This window comes from Orycteropus afer, unplaced genomic scaffold (genome assembly GCF_000298275.1).
Source record: "Orycteropus afer afer isolate SDZICR_OR568_19922 unplaced genomic scaffold, OryAfe1.0 scaffold00111, whole genome shotgun sequence".
In the NCBI taxonomy this organism is placed as follows: domain Eukaryota; kingdom Metazoa; phylum Chordata; class Mammalia; order Tubulidentata; family Orycteropodidae; genus Orycteropus; species Orycteropus afer.
The window spans coordinates 7599888-7614372 of record NW_006921698.1 but is presented as its reverse complement, the minus strand read 5'-3'; the positions used below and the strand labels follow the sequence as shown (position 1 = coordinate 7614372).

Here is a 14485-nt window from a genome sequence, read left to right as displayed (position 1 = left end):
TGAAGATTGGAAACTCCATGGGACAGTTCTCCTCTACCCTATTGGGTCACTAGGAGTTGGGATCGATTTAGTGAGGGTTGGTTTGGTTGTTTGGTTGATTTCTAACTCTTGCTCTTGCTCCTGCTGGCAGGATAGCCTTGGGGCAAGTCATTTAACTTTACTGAGCCTGAGTCAAATTGTGTTTAAGTAAATACAGTTACATAACAAGTATAAAAGTCCTACAAACTAAAAACATTAAAAATGTAATTGCGATCATTATTATGGAACTTGTCTTATAATGCATATCTTATAATCCACTGAACAAGATCCACAATAAGATCAGTTATCGTTGCTTATTCTTTAACTTGTGTTTTCTCTACCTGATTCTCACTGGTATTTGAAATGTTGAGCAGTGGATAGCCTAAATCTATATGCATGTATCTTTCTATAACCCAAGGAAGATTAAAATCCTGAAAGAGTTTTAGGAACTGGGAGTAAGACCTGAGGCTAACAGAGAGTTCTTTTGTCTGAAAGCAAACTAGAGCAGGAAAGGAAAAGAAAGAGAATGGAATGTTCTGGCTGACCTCTGTTACCATTTCTCTAAATGTTCGTGGTTTGGGAGAGGAAGAGTCGTGGGGAGAACGCTAAAATACCTTTTTGCTCTTACTGAATTCCCCCCCACTGCCGCCCCTTTACCTTGTTCACCATAATAGATAATAAATAAATAAATAAATTCCCTGTCCTTGATTCAGATCCGACTTATAGCGACCCTTCCTTGGGTGACCCCTCCTTGGGTTCCTGAGGCATTATCAGTACAGAAGTAGATTGTTCAACCTTCCTTCTGGGTTTGAACCGCCCGCCTTCTGGTTAGCAGTCAAATGCCTTAGGCACTACGCCACCAGAGCTCATCAACAGATGAGGAAAATTAAATTCTCATCATAAAATATTTGAGACTTCTGTAAAAAAAATCCTTTTTTCTTTCCTTTTTTATTTCTCCCTCTGTATCCTGCTCTTCCATTCTTTTCTTTTTCTCATACTTTGTATGTCATTTCTAAAAGTATCCCTTCTATGCCTGTCTTCCCTACCTTCTTTGTCATTTATCTCTTCCTTTCCTCTTTTCCTTGCTGGTAATATGACTTCACTGGCAAATTAATGTGATCATAAATACTTTCCTATTCTATTATATGCTCTTTATTGCTTATGCCAAGTATGATAGTTGACATTTAAATATAATACAGCAAGTGAAAGACCTTGTAAATTACTAAATTGCATTTCCACATATAGTATGCTGTTGGGTATAGTAAAAATGAGCACTTATATTAGCTGTGAGAATATATCCATTCAAATGAATTCTCAGATATGAAATTACTAAGCCAAAGGGTATGAAATTGAACACTTAAGGCTGTCAGCACACACTGCCAAAACAATTATCTGAGAATCCATTTGAAAGAAATAGTCTTAAATAATTAAAAGACTATGAGTAACATCTTTATGCCTAGCAGTAAGGGGAGGGGTGATTATATGGCTTGTTATATAGCCATTAAAAATGGTGTATAAAATAGGGAGAATACATAATTTAAAAAGCAGCATATCATTTTGTACCAATAGTGTATTTTGGCGATATAATACCCCACGTTGAGTAGAACTGCTCCTTAGAGTTTCTAAGGCTGTAATCTTTATGAAAGCAGACTGCCACATCTTTCTTCCACAGAGCTTTTAGTACATTTGAACAGCCAACCTTTTGGTTAGCAGCTGAGTGCTTAACCACTGTGCCACCAGGGCTTCTTTTGTTAAAAGCTGAATAGTTTCTCTTCTAGGAATTTATCTGATGGAAAAATAATTAAGGCTGTGAATAGATAAGAAGCTATTTATCCCTCTATTTACAATTACAAAATACTACTCAAATCCTAAATGTCTAATAATAGTGGATTGGTTAAGTTATATGTTCTATCATTGCAAAATTAGACAGCATTACAAAGCATGTTGTAGAAGACTAATGGTGGCATCATCTTCTACAACACATACATATGTGAAAAAGAGGAAGCATGTACACTAAAACATTTTTTCTGAGTAGCAAGATAAGGAATTTTTAATTTTTCCTTTGGTGATACATGAATTATGTTTTTAATATAAATAATAAACATATTTTTTTAAATTTTATTTTTGAAAAATTACCTATATTTAAAGAAAAGACTTGACGGGAGTACACCAAAATTTTAAGTACTAGCTGTTTCTGACTGGTGAAACTAAAGGTATTTTTTTTCCTACTTTTTGTCTTTCCCATGTTTTTTATTAATAAATACACTTTTATTATTGGAAGTAAAGATTTTATGTTTTAGCTTTGTTAAAAGCATGGTTGATAAGCAATAATTAACATAATATCATGTCATTTTTATATATTTACTTAACTTTTTAAAAATTTCATTTTATTTTCATTTTTAGGCCAGAAATGTACATACAGGAGAGTTGGCTGCCATAAAAATTATCAAATTGGAGCCTGGTATGTATTAAAACCCTCAACATGATTTTTGAACAGTTTTATTATATAGTTCATAAATACAGATTTAAAAGCATTTTCCAGATTTCCTTCCTTCCTTGTTTCCCTCCTTCTGATAAGAAGTCTTCTGTGAAGGGCAATAGAATATCTCCAGCTTGGGTATATTAAATTCCATTGGAATTTGTTAGTTAAAGACTTGTTTGGTGTGATAGTTTTGCTGCTAAATAAAAATTGAAACGTGTGCATTTAGAGATTGGACAGCACATTGACTGGTAATGTTAACTTAGTTTTCTTTTTAATTATAGTTAAATATTTGAACTTCACTTTTAGTTTTTATGAGCATTTGATTGAGAAAGTATTCACTAATTTTTTAGGAGATGGGAAGGGCAGATTTATTTAGATAGTTAAGAATTTATGAATTCAAAAGAAATATATCCAGGATAATGATATTTTTATGTCAGCTATACCTTAGGTAGTTGATTTAGATTTGATGATTCTGGTCTTAGCCTAATGGTTTGCTTATTTTATTAACAGCTCTTTGTCAGAAAGCTATTTGTTTTACGTTGAGTAATTTGCTTTGAAAACAGAATTGCTGTATAAAACATGAAACAGTTTTAGAATTCTGATAAAAGTTTCTAATGAGAGCAGTAGTAATTTTTGACCCATTGGGTCAAAAATATAGTGTGATGTGTTCATTTGTTGGTTCATAAACTTAAGACACAGAGTCCCTGGATAGTGCAAATGGTTAACGTACTTGGCAGCTAACTGAAAGGTTGGCAATTCAAATTCACCTAGAGGTGCCTCAGAAGAAAGGCCTGGTGATCTACATCTGAAAATCAGCCATTGAAAACCCTGTCACAGTTCTACTCTGACACACATGGGGTGGCCATGAGTCAGAATCAACTCATTGCAACTGGTAAACTTAGACATACAGAGTGATTGTGACCATAGTTATCTATTAAACAATTAATTAATTTGAGCAGTTAAAATAGTTTTGCATTAAAACAAAATATTTGGATTTTTATGCATATGGTTCTTTAGAGAGATAATGATATTACTGAGGTATATGCTGAACACTTCAAAAATAAGCTTTCAGATGTCATAATATCCTTTTTTCTATCAGATAGAAATTGTTATAATACTTTTCTTCAGAGTCCTCTTATTAAACTACGCTCCACATAAGTAGAGAATGATCTCCAAAATATCACTAACACAACTGGAAAGGAATGTAACAGAATTACACAAGCATTTACATCTCTTGGACAGGAATCGCTGTAGCAAATATTCAAGTTGTGTTCAAGGGATGGTTGTAGTCAAGATAATGGTCTGGGTTCTTGGAGGAAACAAAGATGTTTACTTTACTGTGCTGTCAGTGAATGCACTGGCCTTGTTATAGCACAGTTTGATTTATTTGGTTTGAGAGTATGAGTTATTTTTGATTCAAGTCCATCTAATGAATTAATACGTATATTTTTAAAATCATATAATTCTGATTTCTCAATAAGCCATTTAAGAATTCAGATAGTGAAACAATGTATTTAAAAATATTTTGTGTATTATGTTATTTACATAAAATGATTAATTGCTTACCCTGTAAATTTAGACCCTTTGGAAGATTATAATTTGCTACTGCCTTGCTTTATAAAAGTTACTGATTTGTGTTAGAAATCTCTTATATAAAACGTGAGTAATATTTAAATTCTTCCTTAAAGAATAACATAAAGTTCAGTAAAACAATGATGTCATTTCAGTATTTGGACATTTCTTTCTTTTTTTCTTTCTTAAATTTTTATTGTGATTTGGGTGAAAGTTTATACAGCACTTCATACACATTTTGTTTCATGACGTTGACTATAATTCCCAACAATGTAACAGCTCTCTTCCCACTTCCTCCCTGTAGTTACCTCTTCCCTGTGCCCTTCTTTCCTATGCATTCCTGCCCCCTGTGCTATCTCCCTGTACAAATACTGTCCTTCCATTTTCCCATGATTGATTATTCTGAGGAATATAGCTACCTGATAGAAATGTTCACCCTATATGCCTGTCTGTTGTTTGGCTGGAAGGCATGGGAATGAGTTCAGTTCCAGACCTGATGGGTGACTAGGAGCAATTGTCTTGGGGTTCTCACCAGGCTCTATAGTAAACCTGGTCATTTTTATGATTTTGAGTTTTGTTCCACATTGTTTTCCCACTCTATGCAAGATCTCCTGCGCTGATCCCTTTCCGAGTGGTTGACAGTACTAGCTGGGCACCATCTAGTTCTTCTGGTCTCATGGTCATATAGGCTGAGGTTCACATGGTCCGCTAGTCCCTTGGACTAATTGTTTCTATGCACCTTTGGTTTTCTTCATTCTTCTTTTCTCTGGATGAGGAGAGACCCATTGTTGCATCTAGATGATATTTGGCCATTTTTATATTCTGTTAATTGCTTGCTCTTACCCTTTACCCCGTGAGTCCCTAGGTGGTGCAAATGGTTAATTGCTCAACTACTAGCTGAAAGGTTGGCTTTTTGAACTCACTCAGAGGTGCCTTGGAAGACAAGCCTGGTAATCCACTTCCAAAAGATCATAGCCTTGAAAACCCTGTGGAGCAGTTCTGTTCTGCACACTTTTGGTCACTTTGAGTCAGAATCAACTCAGTGGCAACAAACAACTATATGCTTAGTCCCAGTTTTATTGGGTTATTTATCTTTGAAGGATCCCTACTGGCACATAGTTAAGACATTCAGCTAGTTAATGGTTTGAACCCATCAGTCCCTCTGCAGGAAAAACAAGAGGCAATCTATTTCTATAAAGATACATAGCCTTGGAAACCTTATGGGACAGTTCTGCCTTGCCCTTTAGGGTTGCTATGAGTTGGAATTGACTTGACAGCAGTGGGTTTGTCTTTTACTATTGGTAATTTTAGATGTTTTTTGCACTTTCACTTTGAGATTTTTGTCTTTATTTATTTATTTGGCACTCTTCATATGTTTTGAAAGTGTCTTTAGTTTGGCTGTTTATGGTACTTTTCATTTCTGGAAGTATTCTTCTCTCTTCAATAAATTTGTCAGTCCTCCTTTCTCTATTTCTCTGTCCTCCTTAGGCATTTTCTACTAGACATATAAAAATATTTAACTATAATTTCTTCCCGAGGAGTTCTGGTATCGTAGTGCCTGAGGCATTTGACTGCTCACCAGAAGGCTGGTGGTTCAAACCCACCAGCCACCCCTCGGAAGGAAGGTTGGGCAATCTACTTCCGTAGTGATACCGCCATGGAAGCCCAAGGAGGGGTAGTTATGAGTTGGGTCCAACTCGACGGCACATAACAACAACAACAATAATTTCTTCCCACAGTTTTTTCTTCTCACATTTAAACATTTGCTCCATCAGGAACTATTTTGTTCTAAGGGATGAAGGTGAGCTCTAAGTATATTCATGGCCAGACAATTTCTCCAAACTGTTTAGTATAGGAGCTCTGGTGGTACAGTGATTAAAGCATTCTGCTGCTAAACAAAGCAGTTCAAATCCACCAGCCTCTCATAAGTCAGTCTGCTTTTGTAAAGATTTACAGCCTTGGAAACCCTATGATGCAGTTCTGCTCTGTTCTGTAGAGCCACTGTGAGTTGATATCAACTTGATGATAGTTTTTGGTTTTTTATTTACTACAGAATTGTATTTTACTCACTGGTTGTCATAAGCTGATGGGTTTTATGTTCTGTCCTAATCATTTTTTTCCAATTCAGTACTGTTCTGTTTTTGATGACCAAAACTTTTCATTTTATAATCTTCATTGCTTTTATTTTTGGTTATTTTCACTCAGTTCTCAAAAAGTTTTTTTTCAGGAGAACTTTAAAATCACATTTTTCAAAGAGCAGAACAAAGGAAAACAATGCAACCTTGTACAATTGATTTGAAAGGATTTGGCCCTTTGACAATAGTAAGGACTTTTTCTTATTCAGGTACTTAGGAAAGTTTTACACTTTTTGCCACATAAATCTTGCATACTTAACCATGTTTCTTGCTATTGTGAATAGGATCTTTTTCTCCCTCTTCTGCTTTCTAATTTGGTTATTGTTGACATTTATATAAACTATTGGTTTTATTTTATTTTTGTCTCTGACAGACTGACAGAATTCATGTTGTTTCTGATGGCTTTTCAAGTCTTTTTCATTGTTTTTACAACTGTGCAGTCATAACCTATATAATGATAATTTTGGCCTGTTCATATTTTGGGATAATGCTTCTAATGTTCCATAATTAAATATTGGCTTGGGTATTGTTATTGGTGGTGGTGGTGGTGATGGTAGGTAGATATGTCATATTAAAAAGCATTTGTTATTTATCAGATTTACAAATTATGAATGAATGTTTTATCAAATCTGTCTCAGTATCTATCAAGAAGACCTCTTGATTTTATTTTTATCTATTAACATATTGAATTAGTGGATTTGTAAGTACTGATCTGTCCTTGGATTCCTAGGATAAACTTTACTTGGGCCATAGTGTAATGTTTTAAAAAAATACATACTGTTGACTTCTCAGGATATATTCAGGTATTGTTATAGACAAGAAACTTACTCTTGAGTGAAAGTAGCTAAAACAAATGGAAGAAACGAAGATAAAAGAGCTGAACAGAAGATTTCAAAGAGCAGCTCAAGAAGACAAAGCCAATTATTATAATGAAATGTGCAAAGATATGGAGTTAAAAAGCCTAAGGGGAAGAATACGCTCTGGATTTCTCAAGCTGAAAGAACTGAAGAAAAAGTTCAAGACTCAAGTTGCAGTGTGGAAATATTCTATGGGCAAAATATTGAATGATGCAGGAAACATCAAAAAAAAAAAAAAAAAAGGTGGAAAGAATGCATAGAGTCACTGTACTAGAAAGAATTGGTTTATGTTCATCCATTTCAGGAGGTGGCATATGGTCAAGAACCGATGGTATTGAAGGAAGAAATCAAAGCTGCACTGAAGGAATTTGCGAAAAACAAGGATCCAGGAATTGACTGAGGTATGCCTTGAGTTGTTTCAACAAACAGATGCCACCCTGTAGGTAGTTACTCGTCTATGCCAGACAATTTGAAAGCGTTCTGTCTGGCCATCTAACTGGAAGAGATCCATACTTGTGTCCATTCCAAAGAAGGTGATCCCACAGAATGTGGAAATTATCAAGCAATATCATTAATATCACATGCAAGTAAAATTTTGCTGAAGATAATTCAAAAATGGTTGCAACAGTATATTGACAGGGAGCTGCCAGAAATGCAACCTGGATTCAGAAGAGGACATGAATGAGGGCTATCATTGCTAATGTCAGATGGATCTTGGCTGAAAGTATAGAATACCAGAAAGATGTTTACTTGTGTTTCATTGTCTGTGCAAAGGCATTCGACTATGTGAGTCATAACAAATTATGAATAACATTGAGAAGAATGGAAATTCCAGAACACTTAATTGTGCTCATGAGAAACCTGTATATAGACCAGGAGGTTCAGATAGAACAAGGGGATACTGCATGGTTTAAAATCAGGAAGGGAATGTATCAGGGTTGTATCCTTTAGCCATAATATTCAGTCTGTGTGCTGAGCAAATAATCCAAGAATTGGATTATATGAAGAAGAACGCGACATCAGGATTGGAGGAAGAGTCATGAATAACCTGCGATATGCAGATGACACAGCCTTGCTTTCTGAAAGTGCAGATGACTTGAAGCACTTACTAATGAAGATTAAAGATTTAATAGTCTGTAGTATGGATTACACTTCAATATAAAGAAAACGAAAATTCTCATAATTGGACCAATAAGCAGCATAAAAAAGAAGATAAAAAGAAATAATTGGACCAATAAGCAGCATAAAAAAAAGATAAAAAGAAGATAGAAATTGTCAAAGATTTTGTATTACTTGGTTCCACAATCATCACCAGTAGAAGCAGCAGTCAAGAAATGAGGCAACATACTGCAGTGGTATATCTACTGCAAAAGACCTCTTTGAAGTACTAGAGAGCAAAGATGTCTCTTTGAAGACTAAGGTACCCCTATCCCAAGCCATGGTGTTTCAGTCGTTTCATATGCATATGAAAGCTGGACAGTGAATAAGGAAGACCGTAGAAGAAATGATGCTTTTGAGTTGTGACGTTGGGGAAGAATACTGAAAGTACTATGGATTGCCAGAAGAACTAACAAATCTGTCCTGGAAGAAGTGCAGCCAGAATGCTCCTTGGAAGGGAGAATGGCTAGACTTCATCTCACTTACTTTTGTCATGTTGTCAGTTGGGACCATTCCCTGGAGAAGGGTGTCATGCTTGGTAAAGTGGAGGGTCAGTGAAAAAGGAGAAGGCCCTCAATGAGGTGGGCAGCATCTAACAACAGCAGAACAACAGAATTTTCTATTATACAAGGATGTGAGTGTGTTTTATTCCCTCTTTTCTTTTAAGAATTATAATATTTACAATATGCTTGTAAATATAATTACTAATTATTTAGACTTTTCTCTCTGTACTTTGCCATTCCCACTTGCTTACTCTGTTTCATCTATTGATAAAGATGAATTATAGATGGATTGTGATTTTTTTCCTGTATTAAGAATAATATAATTTGAATACACAAATTTATTTTTTCCCCAAAACCTGCTCTTGTCTCAGTCTTCCTCATTTTGCTAAGCATTTGCCTACATCAAAACTGTTGTTGTTGTTGTTGTTGTTTGCCGTCGAGTCGGCCCCGACTCATAGCGACCCCTTCTTGGGTTTCCGAGGCAGTATATTGGCATTATAATTCAATTTTGTTTGCTTCTGAGTCAATCAACAATTTCCTTCCACTCCACCTCCAGAACATCTTAAATTCATCTTCTGCTCTTCATTGCTACCTTCATCCTTTTGGTCTGCCTGTTTCCTCTCCCCAGCCTCCATCCTCCATTATCCAGTTTCTACAAGCCACTGGAATGACCTTTTAAAAATGTAGATCATAGTACTCTCTTGCTTAAAAACCTTTCCATGCTTCCAAATCCACTTAGAATAATATCTGGACTTTCAACCTTGCTTATAGAACCCTATACTCTGCATGCTTTTCTGAGTGCATTGTGTACCTCTCTTGCTTTCCTACTTTACCGGAAGTACTGTTTTTAATGAACTTGGCTCATAAGGCTCCTTGTCATTCAATTTTCAGCTTAAGTGTCAGGTCCTCAGAGAGGTCATTCCAGACTACCCAGTTTAAAGTGTTTTATTTCTCTGCATAGGAAATGTGACTGCCTGATATTTTTCTTTTTACTTTCATATATTTATTTATTGTCTATCTCCTCTCCTAGAATGTAAAATCCATGAGGATTGGGATCTTCTGTCTATATTGTTAATATTTCAGCACCTGAAACAGCATAGGCTGTATGATTGGTGTGTAGATGAATACTATAAAAGCCTTTCTTTTACTTTGCATAAGAATTGATTAGGTATATAATTGTTGGATCACACATTCTTCTTCCCTTGTCCTCATTTTCTCCCTTGAATATTGTTGGAGAGAAATGTAAAACTTGCCTATTACTATTTTTCCCTTTGTTGGTGACTTACTGCTTCTGCCTGATTGTAGCAGAAGCTGGGGGTTCTTTCTTTGTTTTTGAAATCACTAATTTCAACAGAGGAACTCTGGTAGCATAGTGCCTAAGGCACTTGACTGCTAACCAGATGGGTGGTGGTTCAAATCCACCAGCCACTCCTCGGAAGGAATGTTGGGCAATCTACTACTGTAGTTATACCGCCTTGTAAACCCAAGGAGGGGTCGCTGTGAGTCGGGGCCCACTTGAAGGCACATAACAACAGCAACAACAATTTCAACAGAATATATCTTGGTCTTTGTTCAGTTTAGGACCACAATAGAAGGTCTTGGATAGAATGGGAGAAAAATGTAGAACAAAATTCAAAATCATAAAAAAGACCAGACATCCTGGTCTGAATGAGACTAGTGGGACCTCCAAGACGATGGGCCTTAGACATCCTTCAAACCTGGGACTGAACCAGCTCCTCTAGATCACCTACAGATAAATGATAGATAGGCCTATGAAGTGAACAGTAATTCTCATGAAAAATGTGCTCTTCAGGACAGTCAACCATATGAGACCAAAAGGGCAGCATTTGCCCAAGAGCAGTTCAGAAGACCGGAAGGGACAGGAAAGATGGACTCACAGAAACAGGGTACTCAGGGAAGAAGTAGGAGTTCTGTTAGCATAGTGCCTAAGGCACTTGACTGCTAACCAGAAGGCTGACTCTTCAAGCCCACTAGCCCCTCCTTGGAAGGAAGGTTGGGCAAAGCTACTTCTGTAGTGATACCGCCTTGGAAACCCGAGGAAGGGTCGCTATGAGTCGGGGCCAACTTGATGGCAAAATAACAACAACAACAACAAGGAAGAAGTGGGAAGAGTGTTGTTACATTTAGGAGATTGCGAATATAGTCATGAAACAAAATTTGTATAAATGGTTGAATGGGAAAACCAATTTGCTATGTAAACTTCCACCCAATCTACAATAAAATGTTAAAAAGAAAAAACTATCTTTTGGTCTTAATAAATTCTGCAGTTTTTTTTTTTTTTTTTTTTCCTTGATAGAGAGTGAGCTTTTTGCGGTTGTTGCAGTTTTGGTTCTTTCTGTATTTCATGAAACTTTGTTTCGTCATTCTTCAATTTTAGAAATTTTATTACTTCAGGAATACCAGTTATTCCTATTAGTTCTCCTTATTCCTATCTGTGCTCCTTATCTATTGTCTCTTGCTTGTTTGTGAATCTTCTCTCTGCATTATGTGGTATTCTGTTTTGACCATCCATCACATCACTTGTTTGTTTGTCTCCAGTATTACTACTGCTTGTTGTTTCTAGTGCTTTTATTACTTCTATACAGATATTTTCCCTCATTTTTCTCCCCTTCCCCTCATTTAATTCCACCAGGGTTCATATTACTTCATTTTGTTACCTTGTTCACTGGTGGTACTCTTTTTTTCTTAATTTCCTTGAGATTTTGAAGCACTATTATCATATGTTTTCTTTCAAAATAAATTATCCATGTCTTCTGCATCCTGTATTTTTTTACTTATTTTGGGGGAGGGGGAGGGTAGAGAATTTTAATGCATGTTAAGTTTTTCCTTTTGTAATTATTTTTTGTTCTGTCTGGACCTTATTATATGCCTCAAAGTCCTGTAGTGGCTTTGACTTCCCTCCTCCTTTGTACATTTTTTGATTTCTCCAAAGCATAAACTTTTCTTTTAATTCCTTTTTTAGATTAGGAATATCAGTGAGTCTTTATGTTTGGTTCAGGTTATTCAGGTACATGAGTGACGTTTCTGCAAATTGAATGAGTAAGAAACTCTTTCCTAATTTCAGTGCTGATGGCGGGTTCTTTAATATCCTCCCTCTTTCTTTGTATAGTTTTGGGAAGTTGGTATTTGATGTAACATGTTTCCTAAAAGTCCTAATAAATATATCAAAAACCAAAACCAGTTGTCATGTAGTTGATTCTGTCTCATAGTGACCTCATGTGTGTCAGAAAAGAACTGTGTTCCATACGGTTTTCAATTGCTGATATTTAGAAGTTGACTGCCAGGCCTTTCTTCCGAGGCCCTTAAACCACAGACCTTTCCATTAGCATCCAGGTGTTTAACCATAGGAACCCACCAGGGATTTCTCTGATACACTTTCTGAAAATCCCATTTTTTCCCCTGTAATTTTGGTTATGATGATTATTTTTATCGTTTATGAACCCACTCATTTAAAGTTTGCAGTTCTGATAGACTTACTAATGATAAATCATGGTGGGGTGAAAGAGGACCATTATGAAAACCAGCCTGGGAATTGGAGCATGTTTATACCACATTCAGAAAACAAACACTGTGTTTCATCAACTGTAAGAATCATGATTTCCCCCCACATTTAAAAAATCTTTGAATTGAGATTTGTCCTGTAATGGATCATGTCGTCATAATTTGAAAGGTGGTTGTTTTTTTCCTTAATATTTCGTAAAGTAGTGAAATAAATGTGTTATTTAGAAATAAAGTATTTTGTACTTATCATAATTTAGTAAAACTTGTTTTTAATTATAGATTTATTTCTGGTTTAGGAAACTAAAACTATATCATAATTAACCCCAGCTAATTTTTAAAATAATGGTAACTATTGATCCACTTGAAACTGCCAGCTTTTACTACTGCTTCATTGATAGCATAGCAAGGGATATTAATATTAAGGAAAATGCATGCCATAGATAATTATAGATTAGTATTATAGATCTGGTTTTTGTTTCTATAATCTATTTATATTATAGTTTGGTTCCTTTTTGCTTGCTTCTTTTGATTTTTTGGTTTGGATTTGGTAGTATAAGCTAATTTATTTTAGACGTTGGCTCTTTGATACTTCTTTAGTACTGAATATCTTCAAAAGTCTGTGATATTCAGAAAATTAGGCCTTAATATTTAATATATCTAATGGTTTTGATTCATTCAATAGTAATTATAATTTCAATAAATAATAACTGTTAAATTAGTGACCTGGGAAATAAATTTTTCTCATACATTATATATACTTTTTCATAAGTAGTTTTCTGTCTTTTCATCTGTGCTTTAGAATTTGAGGAGTTTATCTTTTATTCGTAACAGCAATTTTATTCATTTGGATTGTTTCATTAAGTTTTATTTGTGGGTTTTTATTTTACCTTTTTTTTTAAAAAAAAAAAAAAGTCTTCCATTTGGACTATAAGCAACTCTGGTAGCATGGTGCCTAAGGCATTTGACTGCTAACTAGAAGGTTGGTGGTTCAAACCCACCAGCCACTCCTCGGAAGGAAGGTTGGCTAATCTACTTCCGTAGTGATACTGCCTTGGAAATCCAAGGAGGGGTCACTGTGAGTGGGGTCCAACTTGATGCAGCGAATTTGGTTTTTGTTTTATTTGGATTATAAGTTTTATACCCTGATTTTATTATACATTTCAGTAAAGCTGAAGTAGATGTTAGTTTTTTCAGATTTTTGGAACAGACTCAAGGGAATGTTTGGATCAGACATATGGCATGCTAATGAATTTTCCCAACACTCAGGTTAGATACTTTAGATAATTTTGGAGCCAGTTATATTTCAGAAATGAATGCTTAACTGTACTCAGCAGCTTTTTAAAATTTTCACTAAATTCAGTATAACACAAAAGCACTTTCTTACATGGATTTAACAGATGAGGTGGTTTAGAATTGTATTTAGACATGAAAAGATAATTATTTGCCAACATGTCTTAGAAAAAGCCTTACGTGTAGTAAAACATAAACAAGACTTTTTTTTTTTTTTTTTTTGAGTAAATGAACTTCCAGCTATAAACTTGATAATACTCCTTCCCTCTAGTTAAAAATAGGTCATTAAAGTTTAATAATCATTTTAGAAGTCCTAAATTTTATGACAGACTTCTTGACTTGACCCTAGCAGTTTAACTTTATAATATTATGTTTTAAATTTTATTGAAACAGGTTGGTTGTGAGGCTCTTCCTATAGATTGGTACAGACAGTTGGGTTTTTTAATTAGCCACAAAAATAATTATAAAAGATAATGAAGTCAGCATTCCTTTCAGTGTCCCTGTATTTTTGTTGCCCTTTGTGTACACCAGGAAAGATTATTTTCAGGAATGATTTAATCATTTCTGTATTTCATTTTCGTAGTACATAATTATTAAATGTAGTCACCATCTTACGGGTGGTGACATTCAAATAGTTTTCCTTACCTGTGATTAGTATTGAAAATATGTAATACCACAGATACCATTTTGAGTTGTAGTTGCATTTCCCATCTCTTTGATTAGGCATGAGGACTACTTTTGAAATGTAAGAAGATACCATGATGGCGCATGCCACCATTTTTAACCTGTTGTATGTTTGAATTTCAGCCTACTCTTGAACACATTTTAAGATGTTCATTTTGCTCGACAAGATAGTCTGTGGCTGTTGTTGTTGTTGTTATGTGCCGTCGAGTCAAACCCGACTCATAGCGACCCCTCCTTGGGTTTCCGAGGCAGTATCACTACGGA

General features: G+C 35.3%; 1 protein-coding gene across 1 annotated transcript in view; it reads left to right on the top strand.

Annotated features, from left to right (window-relative positions):
* MAP4K5 (mitogen-activated protein kinase kinase kinase kinase 5) overlaps positions 1–14485 on the top strand; it is a 182637-nt gene that overhangs the window by 27352 nt on the left and 140800 nt on the right. Inside the window, exon 2 of the mRNA XM_042781362.1 lies at positions 2422–2479. Within this exon, the coding sequence (XP_042637296.1) occupies positions 2422–2479 (58 nt within the window). The remainder of the gene's footprint in view (positions 1–2421; positions 2480–14485) is intronic.